Source organism: Podarcis erhardii (assembly GCF_964252035.2).
Source record: "Podarcis erhardii genome assembly, chromosome: 10".
In the NCBI taxonomy this organism is placed as follows: Eukaryota; Metazoa; Chordata; class Lepidosauria; order Squamata; family Lacertidae; genus Podarcis; species Podarcis erhardii.
The window spans coordinates 45,522,734-45,539,481 of NC_138500.1; the positions used below are offsets into that span (position 1 = coordinate 45,522,734).

Genomic DNA, 16,748 nt, shown 5'->3' on the forward strand with positions numbered 1-16,748 from the left:
GAAAAAAAAATGAGTGAGAGAGAAAGAGAAAGAAGCAATGGGAGTAGTTAGAAGAAAAATGGAGAGTTTATTTCACATTCTAATTTCTACCTGCCTGGCTTTTGGGATCTCTGGTAAGTACAACTCCCCTTCAGATTTTTGTGTTTCTTGCTTGTTCTGGCCGTGGTTCCCAAGAGTTCCTGGGAGTTTCCCCTGAGCTGCTGAAAGGGAATGATTTCCGTGCTTCAGTTTATACAATAAGGGAGAGAGGCATTGGCCGAGTAAAACCTGAGATTGTTTAGGTTTCAATCAAAAAAAGGAAATAAACTTTCTTTTGAATCATTGCTTCATTCTTTGAGAAGTCCTCCCCACTGTACACTCTCTTTGGTCCATGTTCATCTGTGAGGGACTTTGAGACTTTATCCATGTTTTGTGCAGGCAATTTATAAAATCAGAAGCTTTTACAGATACATTTTTGCTATAACCTATCATAATATAAATCATCCCACAGCTAATTACAGATGAAACACAGAAAAGGGGAGCAGCCAGGCATATTCTTTAGCTGAAGATGGGGCTCATCACCAAAGAGCTGAAATTGTATTTATTCCATGCTGTAAAATATGGGATGGGAAAGAACTTATTTTGTGATGCAAGGGAGTGATTCCTTGTGATTTTGTGATTCCTGAGTCTAACCACTGCTGTATACATGGTACCAGTCAGTCATTATTGCAAAGCAGTGAATGGAAACCGCATTGCAATGAGCAGCATAAGTCAGGGAGTTTATATTAATAACACCATATCTCATGTTTATATGAAGTAAACAGAGCCCAAGGGCGAGAGAAGCAGAGACAGATTTGAAAACACTTTAAAGCAAATGGTTTGCATGTTGCAAACCAGTTTTTAAAAGGATTATTAAGAGTTCGACTTATTCACAATATTGTTTATTGTGAAATGAAAACATGGGCAATTAATGGCTTAGTTTGATTTTCTTTCCCCTCTACTCTGAGAGGAATTAAGTTTCGGGAATCCACAGAAGTGTGCAGAAAGTCTGTACACCATGATCCCAAACCTCCTTTTGACACAACTGTAAACTTTCTTTTTACCATGATTTGTAGGCGATTACCACAACAGAAAGATAGTGAGATAATAATGGTTATGGAAATGAGTTATCACACTTGTGGAGCTTGTATGGTTGCTATGGTTTCTGTTCTGTGAACCTTAACATATATTCTGTCCCATTTGTATGGGTTCTTCATTTCCCTTCTCAGGTGGTTTTCTTATTATCCATGAGCTAAAACAGCAATGTATTTATGAGAGCAATAAAACAGTATATGTGGGAACATGCAACCTGACCAATATAAACCAGCAGTGGAGATGGATGAAGAATGAAAAGCTCCTCCATGTTAGATCTGGCCAATGTCTGGCTATCAGCAGGTTTAAAGCGGCCCATTCGCGCAAAGCCATCACCACCAACTGCTCTGAGGCACCCAGTTGGACCTGTCACAGCAGGGAAGGACTCCTTGAGGTGAAAAACAGCTTTCTGTTCCTCAAGAAACAAGGCTCGACGGTAGTAGTGAAGATGGGGAGGAAATATCTTCATAGTTGGAAAAGAATTGACGTCAACAAGAAGGGAGAGACTCTCCATGACAACCTGTGCTCAAGGAATGGTAAGCCACTCCTTTGAATATGCTTCCCATGAACCGTAAAGTGTGTCTTGCGCTGACCAATTTTGGAAGTTTTTGTTTTGCATTTATATCATTTTTTCAAAGTAGGGTATGTGGTTCTTCTCCCTCCTTCCCTTCAACAACCCTGTGAGGTAGGTAAGGCTGAGAGGCAGTGATTGGCCCAAGGTGACCCAGTCAACTTCATGGCCCTGTCTACATTGACATTTAAGTAACATGACTTGCACTAATAAAAAGCCATTAAGAGTAGCTTCAAAGCCACTTTTGAAAGGAAAGGAATAAGATGTCTCTTCCTCGTATGCTTAGGTATTTTTAGCCTGTCAGGTGCTTTCTTAGCTGAAAGCCAGTATGGGGTAATAGTATGAGTGCCAGACTAGGAGCTGGGAGACCAGGGTTCAAATACCCACTCAGCCATGAAGTTCACCAGATGCCTTTGTGCCAATCACTGCCTCTCAGCCTAACCTACCTCACAGAGTTGTTGTGGGGATTAAAAGAGATGGGGGGAACCATGTATGCCACCTTGGAGGAGAAGGCGGGATATAAATTTAATAAATAATAAGACAATTCTCGTATTTGGTCCTTTGGCACTCTGAAATAGCTTTTAAATGGTTTTATTGTTTTGTTTATTGTTGTGTGTAGGTCTGATACAGTCTGCAAAAAAAGGAGTATACAAATTACACAACATCCCCTCTTAAAACATTTCATCACAGAAATGAAGAGTAAAAAAATCAGCAATCTTTTAAAAACAAAATCAAGCAGCATTAGTGGTGCATAGGCAGGTATATCTTCGCAAACATAAGCTCCTCAGTTGTTTGTTCATCTGATATTACATAGCATTTACAAGCACTTAGTAATCCTAATAATAAGCAGGTAATGTAGAACTGTATTATTTATTTTAATAATTTATATGCTGCTTAGTACTATAGTTTCTAAGCAGGATAAAATAGAAGAAATACAGGGGAAATTCACAAAAATTTTGACCTACAGACCCATTTTCCATTTTCCAATAAACATGTTTTATTTCATTTTAAATATAATTTTCCAAAGTTTTGTTATCTGGCAACAGTTCTTCACAATTTTATACTTGAGTGAAAAAAATTCAGGATGTCTGGTTCCCCCTTGCTGCCACCAAAGTTCTGTTAAAGACCTCTCCAAGAAAATACACAATGACCCTTTGTCGTCTTGATAGTTTTGCTTTCCCATTAGGTGAATTGACAAGAAATGTTATGTTAATAACAAAATCAGTAAAAATTGTGTTGGTTGAAATTCTTCCTTAAGGTTCTTAGCCTTAAGAAAAGGTGCTGGAATGTTACCTGAAATGTGTTATACGTGCAATGTGATAAATGTAATATACAGAATGTGCAACTTACATAGCATAAATGTACTGTCATTTAAACCTATTTTTAGGACAGTCATAATTCCTTCGCTGGGAACTTCATAATTATTAGGCCTGTTATATCATCAGTGTGGGGCATCTTACAGAGTTTTACAGAGACAGGTGCCTGCCATCAAGGAACTTAACTTATCTGAAAGATAAATCAGACTAGGGGAGCTGGTATCACTTTTAGAAGAAATGTAATATAATCATGTGTTGATATATTTAGTAATTAGGTATCCTTTTAAGGTTAATGGTCAGTAACTTCAACCTTAGTATGGTTTAAAAAGGCATCAAATGTATCTTTTCTCCACTAGACCCTCACCTGCTTTCTTGAAGCTTGTTACCTGCTTCCCTTCAGGTGCATCAAAGAAGCAGGTGCATCCTGATTGGCTCTCCCTAGCTAGGAAGAATAGTTGGTATCATCTAGAGCAGCGTTTCCCAAACTTGGGTCTCCAGCTGTTTTTGGACTACAATTCCCATCATCCCTAGCTAGCAAGACCAGTGGTCAGGGATATTGGGAATCTGCCTCATGGGTCAAATCTGTCAGAACTGCCCACCTGTCAAAATCTCTCATTCCCATAGCAGCAAAGGTGGATTTAAAGGGGAAGAGGGTGGAGATAGGAAAGCAAGTGAGGCAGTCTCATCCACCAACCTCAGCACAGATCTGAGTACAAGGGAGTTTAGCTTTAAATCAGAGGCAGTGTAAAATGCTTCTGATAAAAACTTGCTGTTCTTCTATCAAGGGCATCCTACTTTTAAGCAGTGTGAGGTGGCCACCCAATCCAGTTAAGTATAGTACTATATTTCACTGAAATGGTAAATGCTTGTGTGCATTACTTTGTGTTTAAATCTGATTAGTTGGTAACTGAATTCTAGAGAGTTCTCTAGTAGTTCTCATGTGATTGGCTAACAGGGGTCACATGGGAGGTATATAAAGATGGAGAGACTCCATTTTATGGGAAGCAAGATGACTGTGTTTTAGAATCCACTGCGAACACTACTTAGTTGAATAGAGTGTTGGAGTGCTTGTCTGCTTGAAAGAAAGACAGGAAAGGCTCAGGAGAAGGTAAAAGTGGTAATCTCTCAAAAGAGCTGCAAGGCATGGCCTAACTGAAATACAAAGTACTGAGCTCTGGAAAGAGAGAGAAATGCAACTGTTTGGAAGTTAGAAGAAGAAACTGAAAGCCCATGCTTGGACAAGCATGTGACTGTAAATATTATCTTTTAATTCATCTATAAGTTTCTGCAAGTTAAATATTTGAATGTTAAAATCTGGACACTGGTTTAATTTCCAAAGAAGGGTGTCAGTCATATCTATGATATGAGCTTCTTAGCTGTGATTTCACTACTCTTACTTCAACACGTCTTAGGCAGCAGATATTGGGGTCTGGTCGTTGCAGCCCCTTGGTCCATTTCTCCTGAGCTCCCTGGCCACTACAACCTGCTGGGTCGGCACCCTGTATTGGTGATGCTTGCTTGTTTCTGTCCTGGCTTGGCTGGACATGTTACCTCCTCTTCACACAAAACAGGCTGCACCACTGGGAAAGTTCCCAGATTCAGAAAGCAGGCAGGTGGCCGTCAACCCATGCCACAGACTCCAGCAGGCACCACATCTGCATATATTTTGCCTGCTCATGTGATGCATGCCGGTGCCAATGTTGCTGCATTGCAGTATTTGGGTGGGCAGTGAGCAGGCACCAAGTGGAGCAATAAGCAAATGCCAGCAAAGTGTTAGAGGACAGTACTGTGTTTGCCACGTGGTCTGTTCTGCTTCCCCCAGGGCAGATCTGAGGTCCAAGATCAAGAGCTACTGGGTGGAAGTTGGAGCCTGCCTTTTCTAAAAAAGAGCATGCGTACAATTTCTGGATGCAGTCTTTAGTTATAGCCACAGGGTTAGATTCAAAGACTATTCAAGGGATGTGAAGGAATATTCAGTTTCTTTGAACTTTTCTCCTTGCTAAAAACATTTTATGATTTTAAAGCACCAGTCCTATATCTACTTACCAGGAAGTAAGCTCCACTGAATTCCAGGAGCTTTACCTCTAAGCAGACATTCATTGAATTGCACTGTAAAGATTTATGTGAGCCTTAGGGATAAACCTAATAAATTAAAGGAGCAGTTGTGAGGAGTACCATCAATGATATTGGCAAACTGAAATCCAGGAAACATTCTCAGTAGATCAACCTGTTAGGAAGCAGACAGGACATTGAGTTGTATCACTAACAGTGCAATCCTATCCATGTCTCCTCAGAAGGCATGGCCCATCCCATTCTGCTGCCTGAGGCGAAATGGGAAGTTGCCACCCCTCTGCCGAAGCCTCTCTTACCTGGGCTGTGTAGCGGTGCCTGCCAAGGGGTGGTGGCAAGTTCTGGAAAGATCTCATGAGATCTTAAAAGAGCTCGCAGAGCTCTGTGGAAGCCACTGGTGCTGCTCCACAAGCAGTAGAGCTGGGGAGGCTAGTGGGGCACCCACAAGGGTGGTAGGGCACCCATTTGAAATCCCACCACCCAAGGTGGCTGCCTCAGCTAGCTTTGTTGGTGGGCTGGCACTGCTCAGTGGTAAGCCCCTTTGAATTCAACAGGGATTAGTTCCAAGTAAATGGATATAGATTTTCAGCCTTTGCACTCCTATACCTTTAAATCAGTGTCATACCACTTCAAACAGTCAAAGCATCCTGTGAACTGCAGTTTGTTCAGGGTGCTGAGAGTTGTTAGGAGACCCCCCCCCCCTATTCCCCTCACCATGCTACAATTCTCAGCATCCTCTGGGAAAACAGGAATGGTTGTTAAGCCACTCTGAGAATTGTAGCTCTCTGTATGTGGTGCATATGGGGTTTCGTTGAACTTCCTTCTGAGTAGGCATGGCTATGATTTTCCTGTAAATCTTATCAGCATTGCACAAATTTTGAGACTCAACATATTTATATAACTTAGGAAAAGACTCATTTGTTTAAACAGTTATTTGCAATTGTCCTTGCTAGCTAAATTTGGGGAGTGGATAGTTCACAAAGCAGACAGAAGGAACACTGGTTTGGTGGTTGCAAATGCAGTCCTTATCTTATTTCAAAAGCTAACTTATTTTATTTTTAGTTTTATTTGAAAAGCAACTCTACATATTATTTATTGACTAAATTGTATTCTGATTAGAAGACTAATATTTTTTTTAAATCCCCAAAAAGAATCCTCATTTCGACTAAGAAAAAAAATTATCAGACACCAAGTGTGACATGAGTCATTTTACTCGTACTTTATATCCTCCCTTTGTTTTGTCTGCAGTCTTAAGTAGACAAAACAGAGGATAAGCAAAAAGGATATAGCATAACAGCTAAATGACTGGTGTGCGTTTGGAAGGCATGGTGATAAGAATGCACTTACAGTTTCTCCTAAATAGTCCAGCTATGACTCAAGGAGCCCAATTATGAGAGCAAAGTAGTGATCCAATGAGCCCCATTACATACAAAGGCATGTGTGTGCACAATAAGGGTTGTGACTTCACTATTGCTATAATGATGGTGGTGATGTGCATATCCAGTGGTATCCTTTGACTGATGTTCAGCAGAATAAAGAGGGAAGCAATTTTCTGTGATTCCCCTTCTCCCCTGCACCTTCATGCCTTTCTAAATCTGCTCTGGATGGTCCCTAAACTTTCAGAGCAGATTTAGCTGGGTGTGGAATGGGATGGGGGATAAAATTGATTCTGTTTGTATTTAAGCTGAACCTCCCAAATTTGCATTTTCAGGTACTATAAAAGAACCAAAACACAACCATCCTTTAAAATTCGTACTTCCCTGAATTTTGCAATGCAGTTCTTCAGGCAATTACTGTGTACAAAAAAATACATATACTGCAGTAAACCATGCACAAAAATGTATGTATCATTGAAAATAACATTAACATGTATCGTATTAAGAAAATTACTTGGTAAAAATGTGTATAAAGGTAAAATTGCATAGAAACTTATATATATATATATATATATATATATGGGGAAATCTGACTAACATGCTGGTGAATTTTGATGAGGACATTTTTTTAAAAGAAAAGAAATGCAAACTGATGTGGAAAGGTGGAGTATTGAAATTGATACTGCAGGAATGATAACTTGAAAAACCAGGACTTCCGGGTTGGCGCCATCGCCGAATGGCGGACTCCCTCCGAGCTCCGGAGGGAGCCAGCTCGGCAGGGGCTGGGTCCTAACGCGCCGGCGACGCAGGGACCCTCAAAACCCATGGGCGCTGAAACCCATGGGCATGGTGACTCGGCGGGCACCGTTTGCGCCCCCCCAACCCGCGAAGGAGCCTTTTTAAAGGCTGCGGAGCGGGTGCCGGGGGGGTGTGGTGCTATGAGTCCTCCGCTTCCCCTGCCGAGCGAAGCCGCATGCCATTCGGCGGAGAGCGCTGACTTCTTCCATTGAAAATTTGGATCAAAAAGAACAACCCGTGAGTAATTGGAAATTGGACTTTAAAAGGAAAAAAAAAATTTAAAAATTCGGAGCGAGCGGGGGAGGTGCAAAAAGGAAGTCAGTCTCCCCCCGGTTGTAGAGGAATTGAAGCAAAGGATTTGACAACTAAGATCGAGTGCTACCTTATTTTGATAAAGTTACTAATTTCACGATGGAAAACTATAAGATTGGGCTGGAGGAGAAAAGTAAAATGTGAGCTAAAAGGCAAACCCCCCGGTGAACCGGGAGCGATCCGCGAGAGCGCCGGGAGAGGAGCAACAGAGGCTTTGACAGCTGTCAAAGGAGCTGTCAAAGTTGAAGAATAAAAAGAGAACTTTGTTACGAGGACTTTGCCGGTTATATTCGTTACAAATTGGATATTAACTGTTTAAAATAAGGAATAACAAGTTACTTTGACTGTTGGGTGTGATCTGGAAGGAAACTGAGTTACTATAATCCCTCTAGAGGGGATGTGGGACACTACAAGTATTGCTGGTATGGAATTTGAATAGGACTTTTTATCTCCTGGGAAACTGCAGAAATGGAATACTATTTTGTCTACAGAGGTCTCTACACTAAAGGAGACAATGGATTTATCTATTGAAGAATGGAAGGGACTTGACATAAAGTTTTGTTCCTGAATAACAAAGCCTCTGTAGAGGATTTAGAAGCTTTTGGAATTAGAACATTTTTGCAGGGGAGCAGGAAATGAAACTAGAGGAAAGTGAGGAGAGAGAATAACAAGAACAACATGAACAATAAGAATTGGATAAAGTTGGAAGTGGGAACATTTGGGACATCCAGATTTGAAAGGTCTAAAGAAACAAAATTGGAGTTTTTGCTCTTGAATACAGAGATTTGGATGGAAAAAATGGGCCTTTTTGAGATAGAGTTTTTCCAAGATTGGACGTTCAAAATTAAAGATGACCAAAAAGGCGGCAAGGACTTTTAAAAAGACGGCAAAGTGGACTTGTGAAGGATTTCGGCCTAGATGTGGGATCTCCAGGATGACAGTAGGGATGGACACTGGGGAACGCAACCGGGAAAGGGGGGGGGGGATATTGGAATCCAAAGGGTGTTAAACTATACTTTATTTTTTTTTCTATCTTTTTTTATTTTAACCTGTTCTGCATATTAAAGAGGGGAACTCGTGGAAGGGAGCGGGGTCGATTTTAGGGGATGGAAAAACATTTTTAACATTGGGTTAATCATAATAAGTTTAAAATTTGGGGTAAGAACTTGTTGAATCTATTTGAAGGAATTGGAATACAAAAGGGGGTGGGGCGGGGAAGTCCTGAAAGGATATCAATGAAAATAAGGTTATAAAATGGATGTTTTATTTTTCTTTTTTCTTTTTTCTGTTATATTTGAAAATGTTCAATAAATATTATTATTTTTTTAAAAAAAGATAACTTGAAAAACCAATATTGATGGATTGGCTCATCCCTAGTGTGTGAGGACATTGTGGGTGCAAAAGTTGCTTGCCTTCCCATTCTGTTGATGGAAGCCTTACTAAGAGCTGAGAAGCATTGTTGGCTATTTATTACACCATCATAATCTACTACTACTATATCTGCCACACTGCTTAAAGTCAATACAAAAACAAAACAGATATACAAATCGGCTAGTCAATAAAATAACATTGATTGTAAAACCTTAACAGCAACTCCTTCTGCTGCATCACAAACTACTTTTGAACCCACAGGTTCAGCCACAAACATACTTTCTATTCAAGAGTATGTCCCACTGACTGCAATAGTACTTGTAGGCAAATGTTCATGGGATTTAACCTGAAAGCCATTACTAAAATTTGCAAATATCACAGTCCTTCCCAGTGGACACAGCCTGTGCTTTAAGCTTCACTTGTCGCTGCTCCACCACATTTCTTCTATTGTAGTTCTGATTTAAAAAACAACAACACCACAATCACAGGCAGTATTCCAATATGCATAGTGTTATTATTTGCTCCAGTCCTGGCACTGGTAAGCGAAACAACACATTTAGTGTAATAAAATCCACTGTGTTGATTGATTTAATCCAGAAGTGATGGTACTCATTCTATGGATATCTTGCAATTCAATGGTTCCACGTTGGAGTCTCCCTCTGAAGTCCAAGAGTCTCCCTTTTTGTTCAAGGATGGCCACCTTATAGTTATAGAACATACCAGGAGGTTGGAATGTTGGGATGTTTCCCTGATGGTTTGGGGAAGTTGCCATTTCTGATATCAGATTAGTGCCCATTTATTCTTCTTTTAGATAAAGCCCTGTTTATGCTGTGTAGAGGGGCATTGTGATGCATATGTCACATTAAAAGATGAGAAAAATGAATGAACCCAATATTGTAGGTGACACTATCAGGCCCTGTAAGAGCGTTGCCAGAGAAGACACTAGGATAGAATTGTTATAGGGTTTGGTCTTTGTGTCCATATCTCTGTAATGTTGTTGCTGATGAGTAGCAGTGTTAGACTGGGGGTAGAGGCTGTTTGTAAGCAAGTATAGACCTTCCACCACCAAGGCCTGTGAGAGTGAAGTGCCATTGCCAGGACTGATCATTGACAGCATGCTTGAGTGGTTTGTAAGTAGAGATGGGTGAATATTTCGATTGTGAAATCAGGACCATGATGGGGGAAAGGGTTAATGTCCAACTCTCTGCCATGCGGTTTAGGGATCCCCACACCAGCTATTTGCAAAAGAAAATACTGCTACGCAGAGGCAAACTGCATGGCCGTTATCATCACCTCCACTTTGGCCCTGAATTAACTTGGCACATTATTTTTTTAAGCGTATTGTTTACACAGTGTTGCCCATATGTTCCAAAATCTCCTGAAGGCAATAATTGAAGCAATCATCATGTCACAAAAGCCACATCACTCTATAATAACACAGAGTAGTGATTCCCATATGAAGGAGTTTAACCCACAAATGTATTGTTGGACTCCTGCAAATGGATTGTCACAGGGCCAGTGCTGGATGTTGGGCTGGCCTCACACTTACAGTGACTTTTGTGTGTGTAATTTAACAGACTCCTACAATTTCCTCTTCGGAGAAGAGCAAAGATTATAGTTTAAAATAGAAAAAACATTAGAAGTGAGTTGTGTGTTCATTGGCGGGGATGGGCCTTCCTGAGGAGTTCAAAATACATGCTAGGCTAACATAACACGCATGTTTTACACTGAAAAGGACCTCGGAGGAAAATGCATCTTGTACATGTCAACAGAAGATAGACAGTTTTATTTTATTGGTAGCATTACACATGCATGTCAATGTTGTTGTTTTAAAGGGATGTTGTTAACTTCAAGATGAAAGTTCACAAAGTGGTCCTTTTGGCAGGGGAGAAATCATAGGTTGACATTCTAAGACTTCATAATTACACACTGAGTGATCATATTTGGAAACATCTGCTGCTTCTAACCTAGTAATTACAACTTTTTTAGAGGGGCCATGAGCTAAAAAAAATTATACGTGGCAGGCAGCCTACTGTTGTGGCAGCAAAACAAGGTTTTGCCATGCGTGAAACTCTGCTTCTAGGAGTACTTTACCTCAAGCAAACACATCCTGCTATTGAAAGGTAACCTGGTTTTCTGTGAGAGGGGGAAGTTCACATTGCAAAGGAACAGTCCTAAACTTTTTGGCCTATAAATGTAGCAGTAGTGGTCATAGAACACCACAGATTGAACCTTAATTCCCAGTCACATAGAAAGGACATGACATTCTCTTACCACATAGGGAGAAGTATGGAATGTGAACGGAAAATGTGTAAAAGTTTCTTCCTGCACTCCCATTGTAATTTTGGCGTTCCCTAAAAGATAGGTGACTTTAAAAAGCTCATATAATTACAGCCCATTACCAGAAGCTTTTGGGCAGTGCCCTCCAGGTTATTTCTTGAACAGAGCGAGCATGAGATTTTACATGGAAGAGTTCTGAATATCTGTTATTATAAAGCAGACTTGAGCCATTTGTGACCAGCCAGGCTTAATGCAGCCTATCAGCTCTGCACAGCAGAATTGGAGAACTTCTTGGTTTTGTAGTAGCCCACCAAAATCTGCAAAAACAAGTTGCTCCCGTATGCCTTGTACAAAGAGGTACACAGGTACAGAGCACATAAAAGGTTAGAGGAGAGGGCACACGCAGGAACATCAGGACCAGATCCTCCAAAGCTGAAGACTTACCCATGTCTCTCTTGATGAACAGTGAAGAAAACACTGGGGGTGGAGAGGGATAGGAACTTGCCCCAGACTGCTAGGAAGTGCTTCAAGAACAGGTGTGAATGGGCTTAGCGTTTACAGGTTTGCCAGGGACACAGTTGCATGTATCATGCACACCCACAAAATGTAGTGAACCTTGTATATATACAGGTTCCTGTTAAAAGTGAATTCCTTGACCTTGTGCAGAGGTGTTTCTAATGACCAGCCCACATAAACGATTGAATTCCATTTCGTCTTTTATTGCATATGCATTTTTCTGTATCCATTTTGAAGATCTCAAACAAGCTTGCTATTGTAGGGTGGTTGCTGATTATCACATGAGAAGCATGCTTCTTGAATTCATCAGTCATAATAAACGAATAAGTCAAATTAAAATGGTAAAAAAGCAACCCACAACCATACTGTTATCTGTCTGTCTGCTATAGCTCAGTAATAGTACATCTGTTCTACACTGAGAGGTTCAATTCTGCACATCATCAGGTACAGTATGGGAAATACTTCTCTGAAATCCTGGAGAGCCACTGCCAACATAGACCGTACTGAGCTGGATAGCTACCTGGAAAGGTTCCATATCTCTATCTGTCTATCTATCTGTCCATCTGTCTGTCTGTCTGTCTATCTATCTATCTATCTATCTATCTATCTATCTATCTATCTATCTATCTTTGGGCACTTCACTTTTATTATTGAACTGTTTGCTAATCTGCCTGCTCTTCAGTCTTTAAATTGGATTTATTTTTTGTGGGGGGATTAAATAAGTTTGGTTGGATGTGGCATTGAACCCCCCCCCCTTTTTTTTAAATGGATTTCTTTTTTTCTTTCTTTTTTGAGAGGACTTTTCCATTTTATTCTTTGTGGATTAAATATATGGGTTTCCAAGCTAGAACCTGGAGTTCTAGTTAAAATATATTAACTGCACTCAGTTAAAATATGTTAAAAGAATTGCTACTATGCCAATCAAGCTCTTTCCTGAGATAACCAACCCTGGATAGCAGCTTGTCAAGATGTTGTTGCTGGTGTTTTCCAGAACTGAGCTCTGTATTGCCCTTAAACAAGTGACAACTAAGGGATTGGCTCTTCTGGATAGAATCTAGAAGGCGACCTGCAACTAATTGTTGTTGTTGTTTAGTCATTTAGTCATGTCCGACTCTTCGTGACCCCACGGACCAGAGCATGCCAGGCACTCCTGTCTTCCACTGCCTCCCACAGTTTGGTCAGACTCATGTTGATAGCTTCGAGAACACTGTCCAACCATCTCGTCTTCTGTCATCCCCTTCTCGTTGTGCCCTCCATCTTTCCCAACATCAGGGTCTTTTCCAGGGAGTCTTCTCTTCTCATGAGGTGGCCAAAGTATTGGAGCTTCAGCTTCAGGATCTGTCCTTCCAGTGAGCACTAGGAGCTGATTTCCTTAAGAATGGATAGGTTTGATCTTCTTGCCGTCCATGGGACTTTCAAGAGTCTCCTCCAGCACCATAATTCAAAAGCATCAATTTTTTGGCGATCAGCCTTCTTTATGGTCCAGTTCTCACTTTCATACATCTCTACTGGGAAAACCATAGCTTTAACTATGTGGACCTTTGTCGGCAAGGTGATGTCTCTGCTTTTCAAGATGCTGTCTAGGTTTGTCATTGCTTTTCTCCCAAGAAGCAGGCGTCTTTTAATTTCGTGATTGCTGTCACCATCTGCAGTGATCATGGAACCCAAGAAAGTAAAATCTCTCACTGCCTCCATTTCTTCCCCATCTATTTGCCAGGAGCATCCTGATAACAGCATTTTAGAGCTAGTTATCTGACCAAACTCTTGCCAGTTTCAGGAAGCTGCTTTTCCAAGTAATGCCCACCACAGTCTTTGAAGGCCACTATAACAAGATCCCATACACAGACACACTTTGTATCTGTGGTTAACCTGAGGTGGAAGACATCAATCATTATCTTTTAGCCTGCCCCTTTTTGCAGAGATCCAAGAGATCACTTTCTGAAACCTTTGTTCTCACTAGCAAGCAGGAATGGTTTGGCTTTTCTTGACAATAACATAGAGAGCATCGGTATGTACGAGCTGCAAAAATAAAATCAGGACAAATGAAACAGATAAAATTGTTATAAGTTGTTTTGGTATTCTGGGGTTTAACCTGAAATTAAGCTAAATTTAAGATTCTTGGTTACTCTGGTATCTTCTCTCTCATACATCATGGAGGTTGGCTTTTATTATGGATGTATTTTGTTCTGGATTATTTTATTAATATTACTGCTGCAAGTTTCTCATGGCTTTTGGCTAGAACAATAAACAAGATGTGATTAGTATGCCTAAAAGTATTTTCAACTATGCTTAGCACTGACTTTATTTACTGTCATTTATTCATCTTAGATTTTGAAGATACTGAAACATTTCTTCGAACCACTAGAAGCACAGCCCTTACATTTAATTCTATAACACACAGTCCACAGAATGTTCTTGGCACTAGCAGTACGGTGGTTTTCATCAGCAATGTCACAGAAAGCAACAATAAAAACATGGGCAAAGTCAACCCTACCCAGAATGTACTTGAAGTGACAAAAACACCCTGGATTCCCACACCTACCCATCATTTCTCTACCACCAAAGAACAGGTAAGTTCAACTCATAGCTGGGATTGGCGGTAGTTCTTCTGCAGATACTTTGAGGATAGAATCCTTCAAGCTTCACAAATTGTACCCAATCTAAGGCGTGCAAAACTGACTGAGATTTGCCAGAAACTTGATCGTCACCCTCATAATGCTAAGAGATAAATCATAAGGTGCGGAGGAGTTTGTGTGGATATGTGGTTCTATTGTATGCTTTAAATTGCCAAGAAACAGCAACCTATGACAAAACAGAATGCCTCAAACACTAGGGGATTGGACGGTGGTCCTCACCATTGGCAAATGATTTAGCAAGTAGTGTCATATCTATATTGCAGCTTCTGGCACAGGCCGGTTGAGCTACTGTGTTAGATAATGGTGCAGACAAAATTCATATTTCCTGGCTCAGGAAAGGCAAACATTGCAGGCTCACAAGTTCTGTAGCTCACGGTCACAGAAGAACTTTAAGCCCTGGCTCCCTGTTCTTTCCCACCCCATTCCTGCCTCATATCCCCTTCACTTATCTTCATTGCTGTTCCAGCAGAAGGGGAAGGGAGGAAGATATCTTGCCCCCCTCCTTCCTTCTCTTAGGATGCTTGGTATGCTACTATGGCAGCATGCCAGGCATTAAGGAGGGGGAGGGAGAGAAATCTTCCTTCTGTTGCTGCTACTGGAAGACCAGCAAAGACATAGGGGACAGCAATGGCTGCTAGCTGTTCCTCCCAAGCCCCGTAAATGTCCCCCTCTGTTGGACGGCACAACTGTGTATACCACATGGCCTGCGCTGGATCTCTTCAGCAAGCCTGCTTCCTCAAGTTCAGTGGAAGAAGACTATCCCATTGCCAGTGTGGAAGCACAGGTTCAGTTGCCGGTTTAGTCAGCTTCTGAACCATGGAATGGGGAGAAGGCACCATCTTGATCTTTGCCTCAGGTGGCAAAATGCCTTGGAACAGGCCTGAGGATGCTGTCTCATTGCAGGTGTCCAAGTATGATTTATTTGCCAGGTCTGTTGGTTGTTGTATTTGGGATGGAGGATACTATTCATAAACAAGGATAAACAATAAACTAGGAAGTGGCTTGCAAACCCTAAAGAGGCAATGGGAACCAAAAAGCAGCATTTTCACTCATTTTTTCATATTTTACAGTTGAATTATCCAACCAGTTTTTGGTTGCATGGTTCAGAGTGGGGAACTATGTGCCACACAATAGAGACAACAGGTCTTGCTATCCATTTGCCAGCTCAGAAAAGACATGTACCCTGAATTGGGGAACGAGTCTGGGGAAGAATTCACTCCTGTCCAATCAGGGGTCAAAAGCTTCTTTAAGAAGGGTTGCATAAGAAGGCTGAGTTATTTGAGGCTAAAGGGTTAGGTGCTGTGGCTTGCACAAATTATTGTTAATTTGTTAAGGGTACAGGGGTAGGAGATTTATTTATTTAATGTTGATTTAGGCTAAATAATTATATGCTGCCTTCTAGGTCACTTTCAAAAGACCATTACACAAGAGGAAACTGTAGCTTCATACACAGAGCAGGGGTCACCATGGAGCTCACAGCATGAAGCAACTCCACTGAGATAAAAAGTTGCTTCATTTGGGATTTCTTAGGTTAGAGAAAAAGCAAGTAAGAGGTGACATGATAGGCGTTTACAAAGGTATGCATGCCACTAGAATTTGTGGACATCCAGAGAAGAGAAATGTTGGAAGATTCCTCTTCCATTGATGGCCTCAGCAGTGGTATATTTTTTGTTTGATTCACATATGTATCAAGGCATGTTTCAGTATGCAGCACATCTTGAGTATATTTTTGAAAGGAGATTCCTTTTTATATGGATTCATGGTGGGTTGCGTTGTTAATTATGCTTTACTTTGTTTTGCTTCTGACCACCCATATCCATGTATGTCAATTGTTCAGGGAGGCACACATCTGAGACACTGAAAACATAGTGGACAGTGTTAATATGCTAAACATTATTGTGAAGAACAATAACATTTATTCATTTACACAATGAAAGGCTGGATGCTGCTGTTTGACTGAGGTCAACTGATTTTCAAGGCACGATGGTGGTTGCTTGGTGATGATGGTTTTTAAAATTGTTTACACAAGACCAACCTTGGGTTGGAAGTAAATCAGCAGCTCGCACTTTCAGAACTATGAGAAAAGCTATGCAAAGCCCATTTCCTCTTGATAAAAAAGAGGTGTGTGTGTGTGTGTGTGTGTGTGTGTGTGTGTGTGTGTTTTAAAGCCAGGAAACCTTGAGAAAGGATCTAAAGCAGACTGGAACCTACTATTGATGATATGTTCAGTCACTCCCCACAGTTACTTCCAGCTCTTTCTTTTACTCTCTCTTCTTAAAACTTGGGTCAGCAGAAATAGTATTGTTGCACATCTATTCAGTATCAGCTGTAATATTTATTTGGCACTACCTACATTTGTTGTCCCATTACAAATTATGGTTATGTTGCTCTA

General features: G+C 40.9%; 1 protein-coding gene across 2 annotated transcripts in view; it reads left to right on the top strand.

The window, feature by feature from the left end:
- PTPRB (protein tyrosine phosphatase receptor type B) overlaps window positions 1–16,748 on the top strand; it is a 75,596-nt gene continuing 58,848 nt past the window's right edge. The window contains exons 1-3 of one of the 2 annotated variants that reach the window (XM_081878730.1): window positions 1–113; window positions 1,248–1,646; window positions 14,049–14,290. In XM_081878730.1, the coding sequence (XP_081734856.1) occupies window positions 38–113; window positions 1,248–1,646; window positions 14,049–14,290 (717 nt within the window). In that variant the 5' untranslated portion in view covers window positions 1–37. Of the gene's footprint in view, window positions 114–1,247; window positions 1,647–4,115; window positions 4,250–14,048; window positions 14,291–16,748 lie in introns of those variants that run through there. The other variant, XM_081878731.1, reaches the window with a different exon arrangement.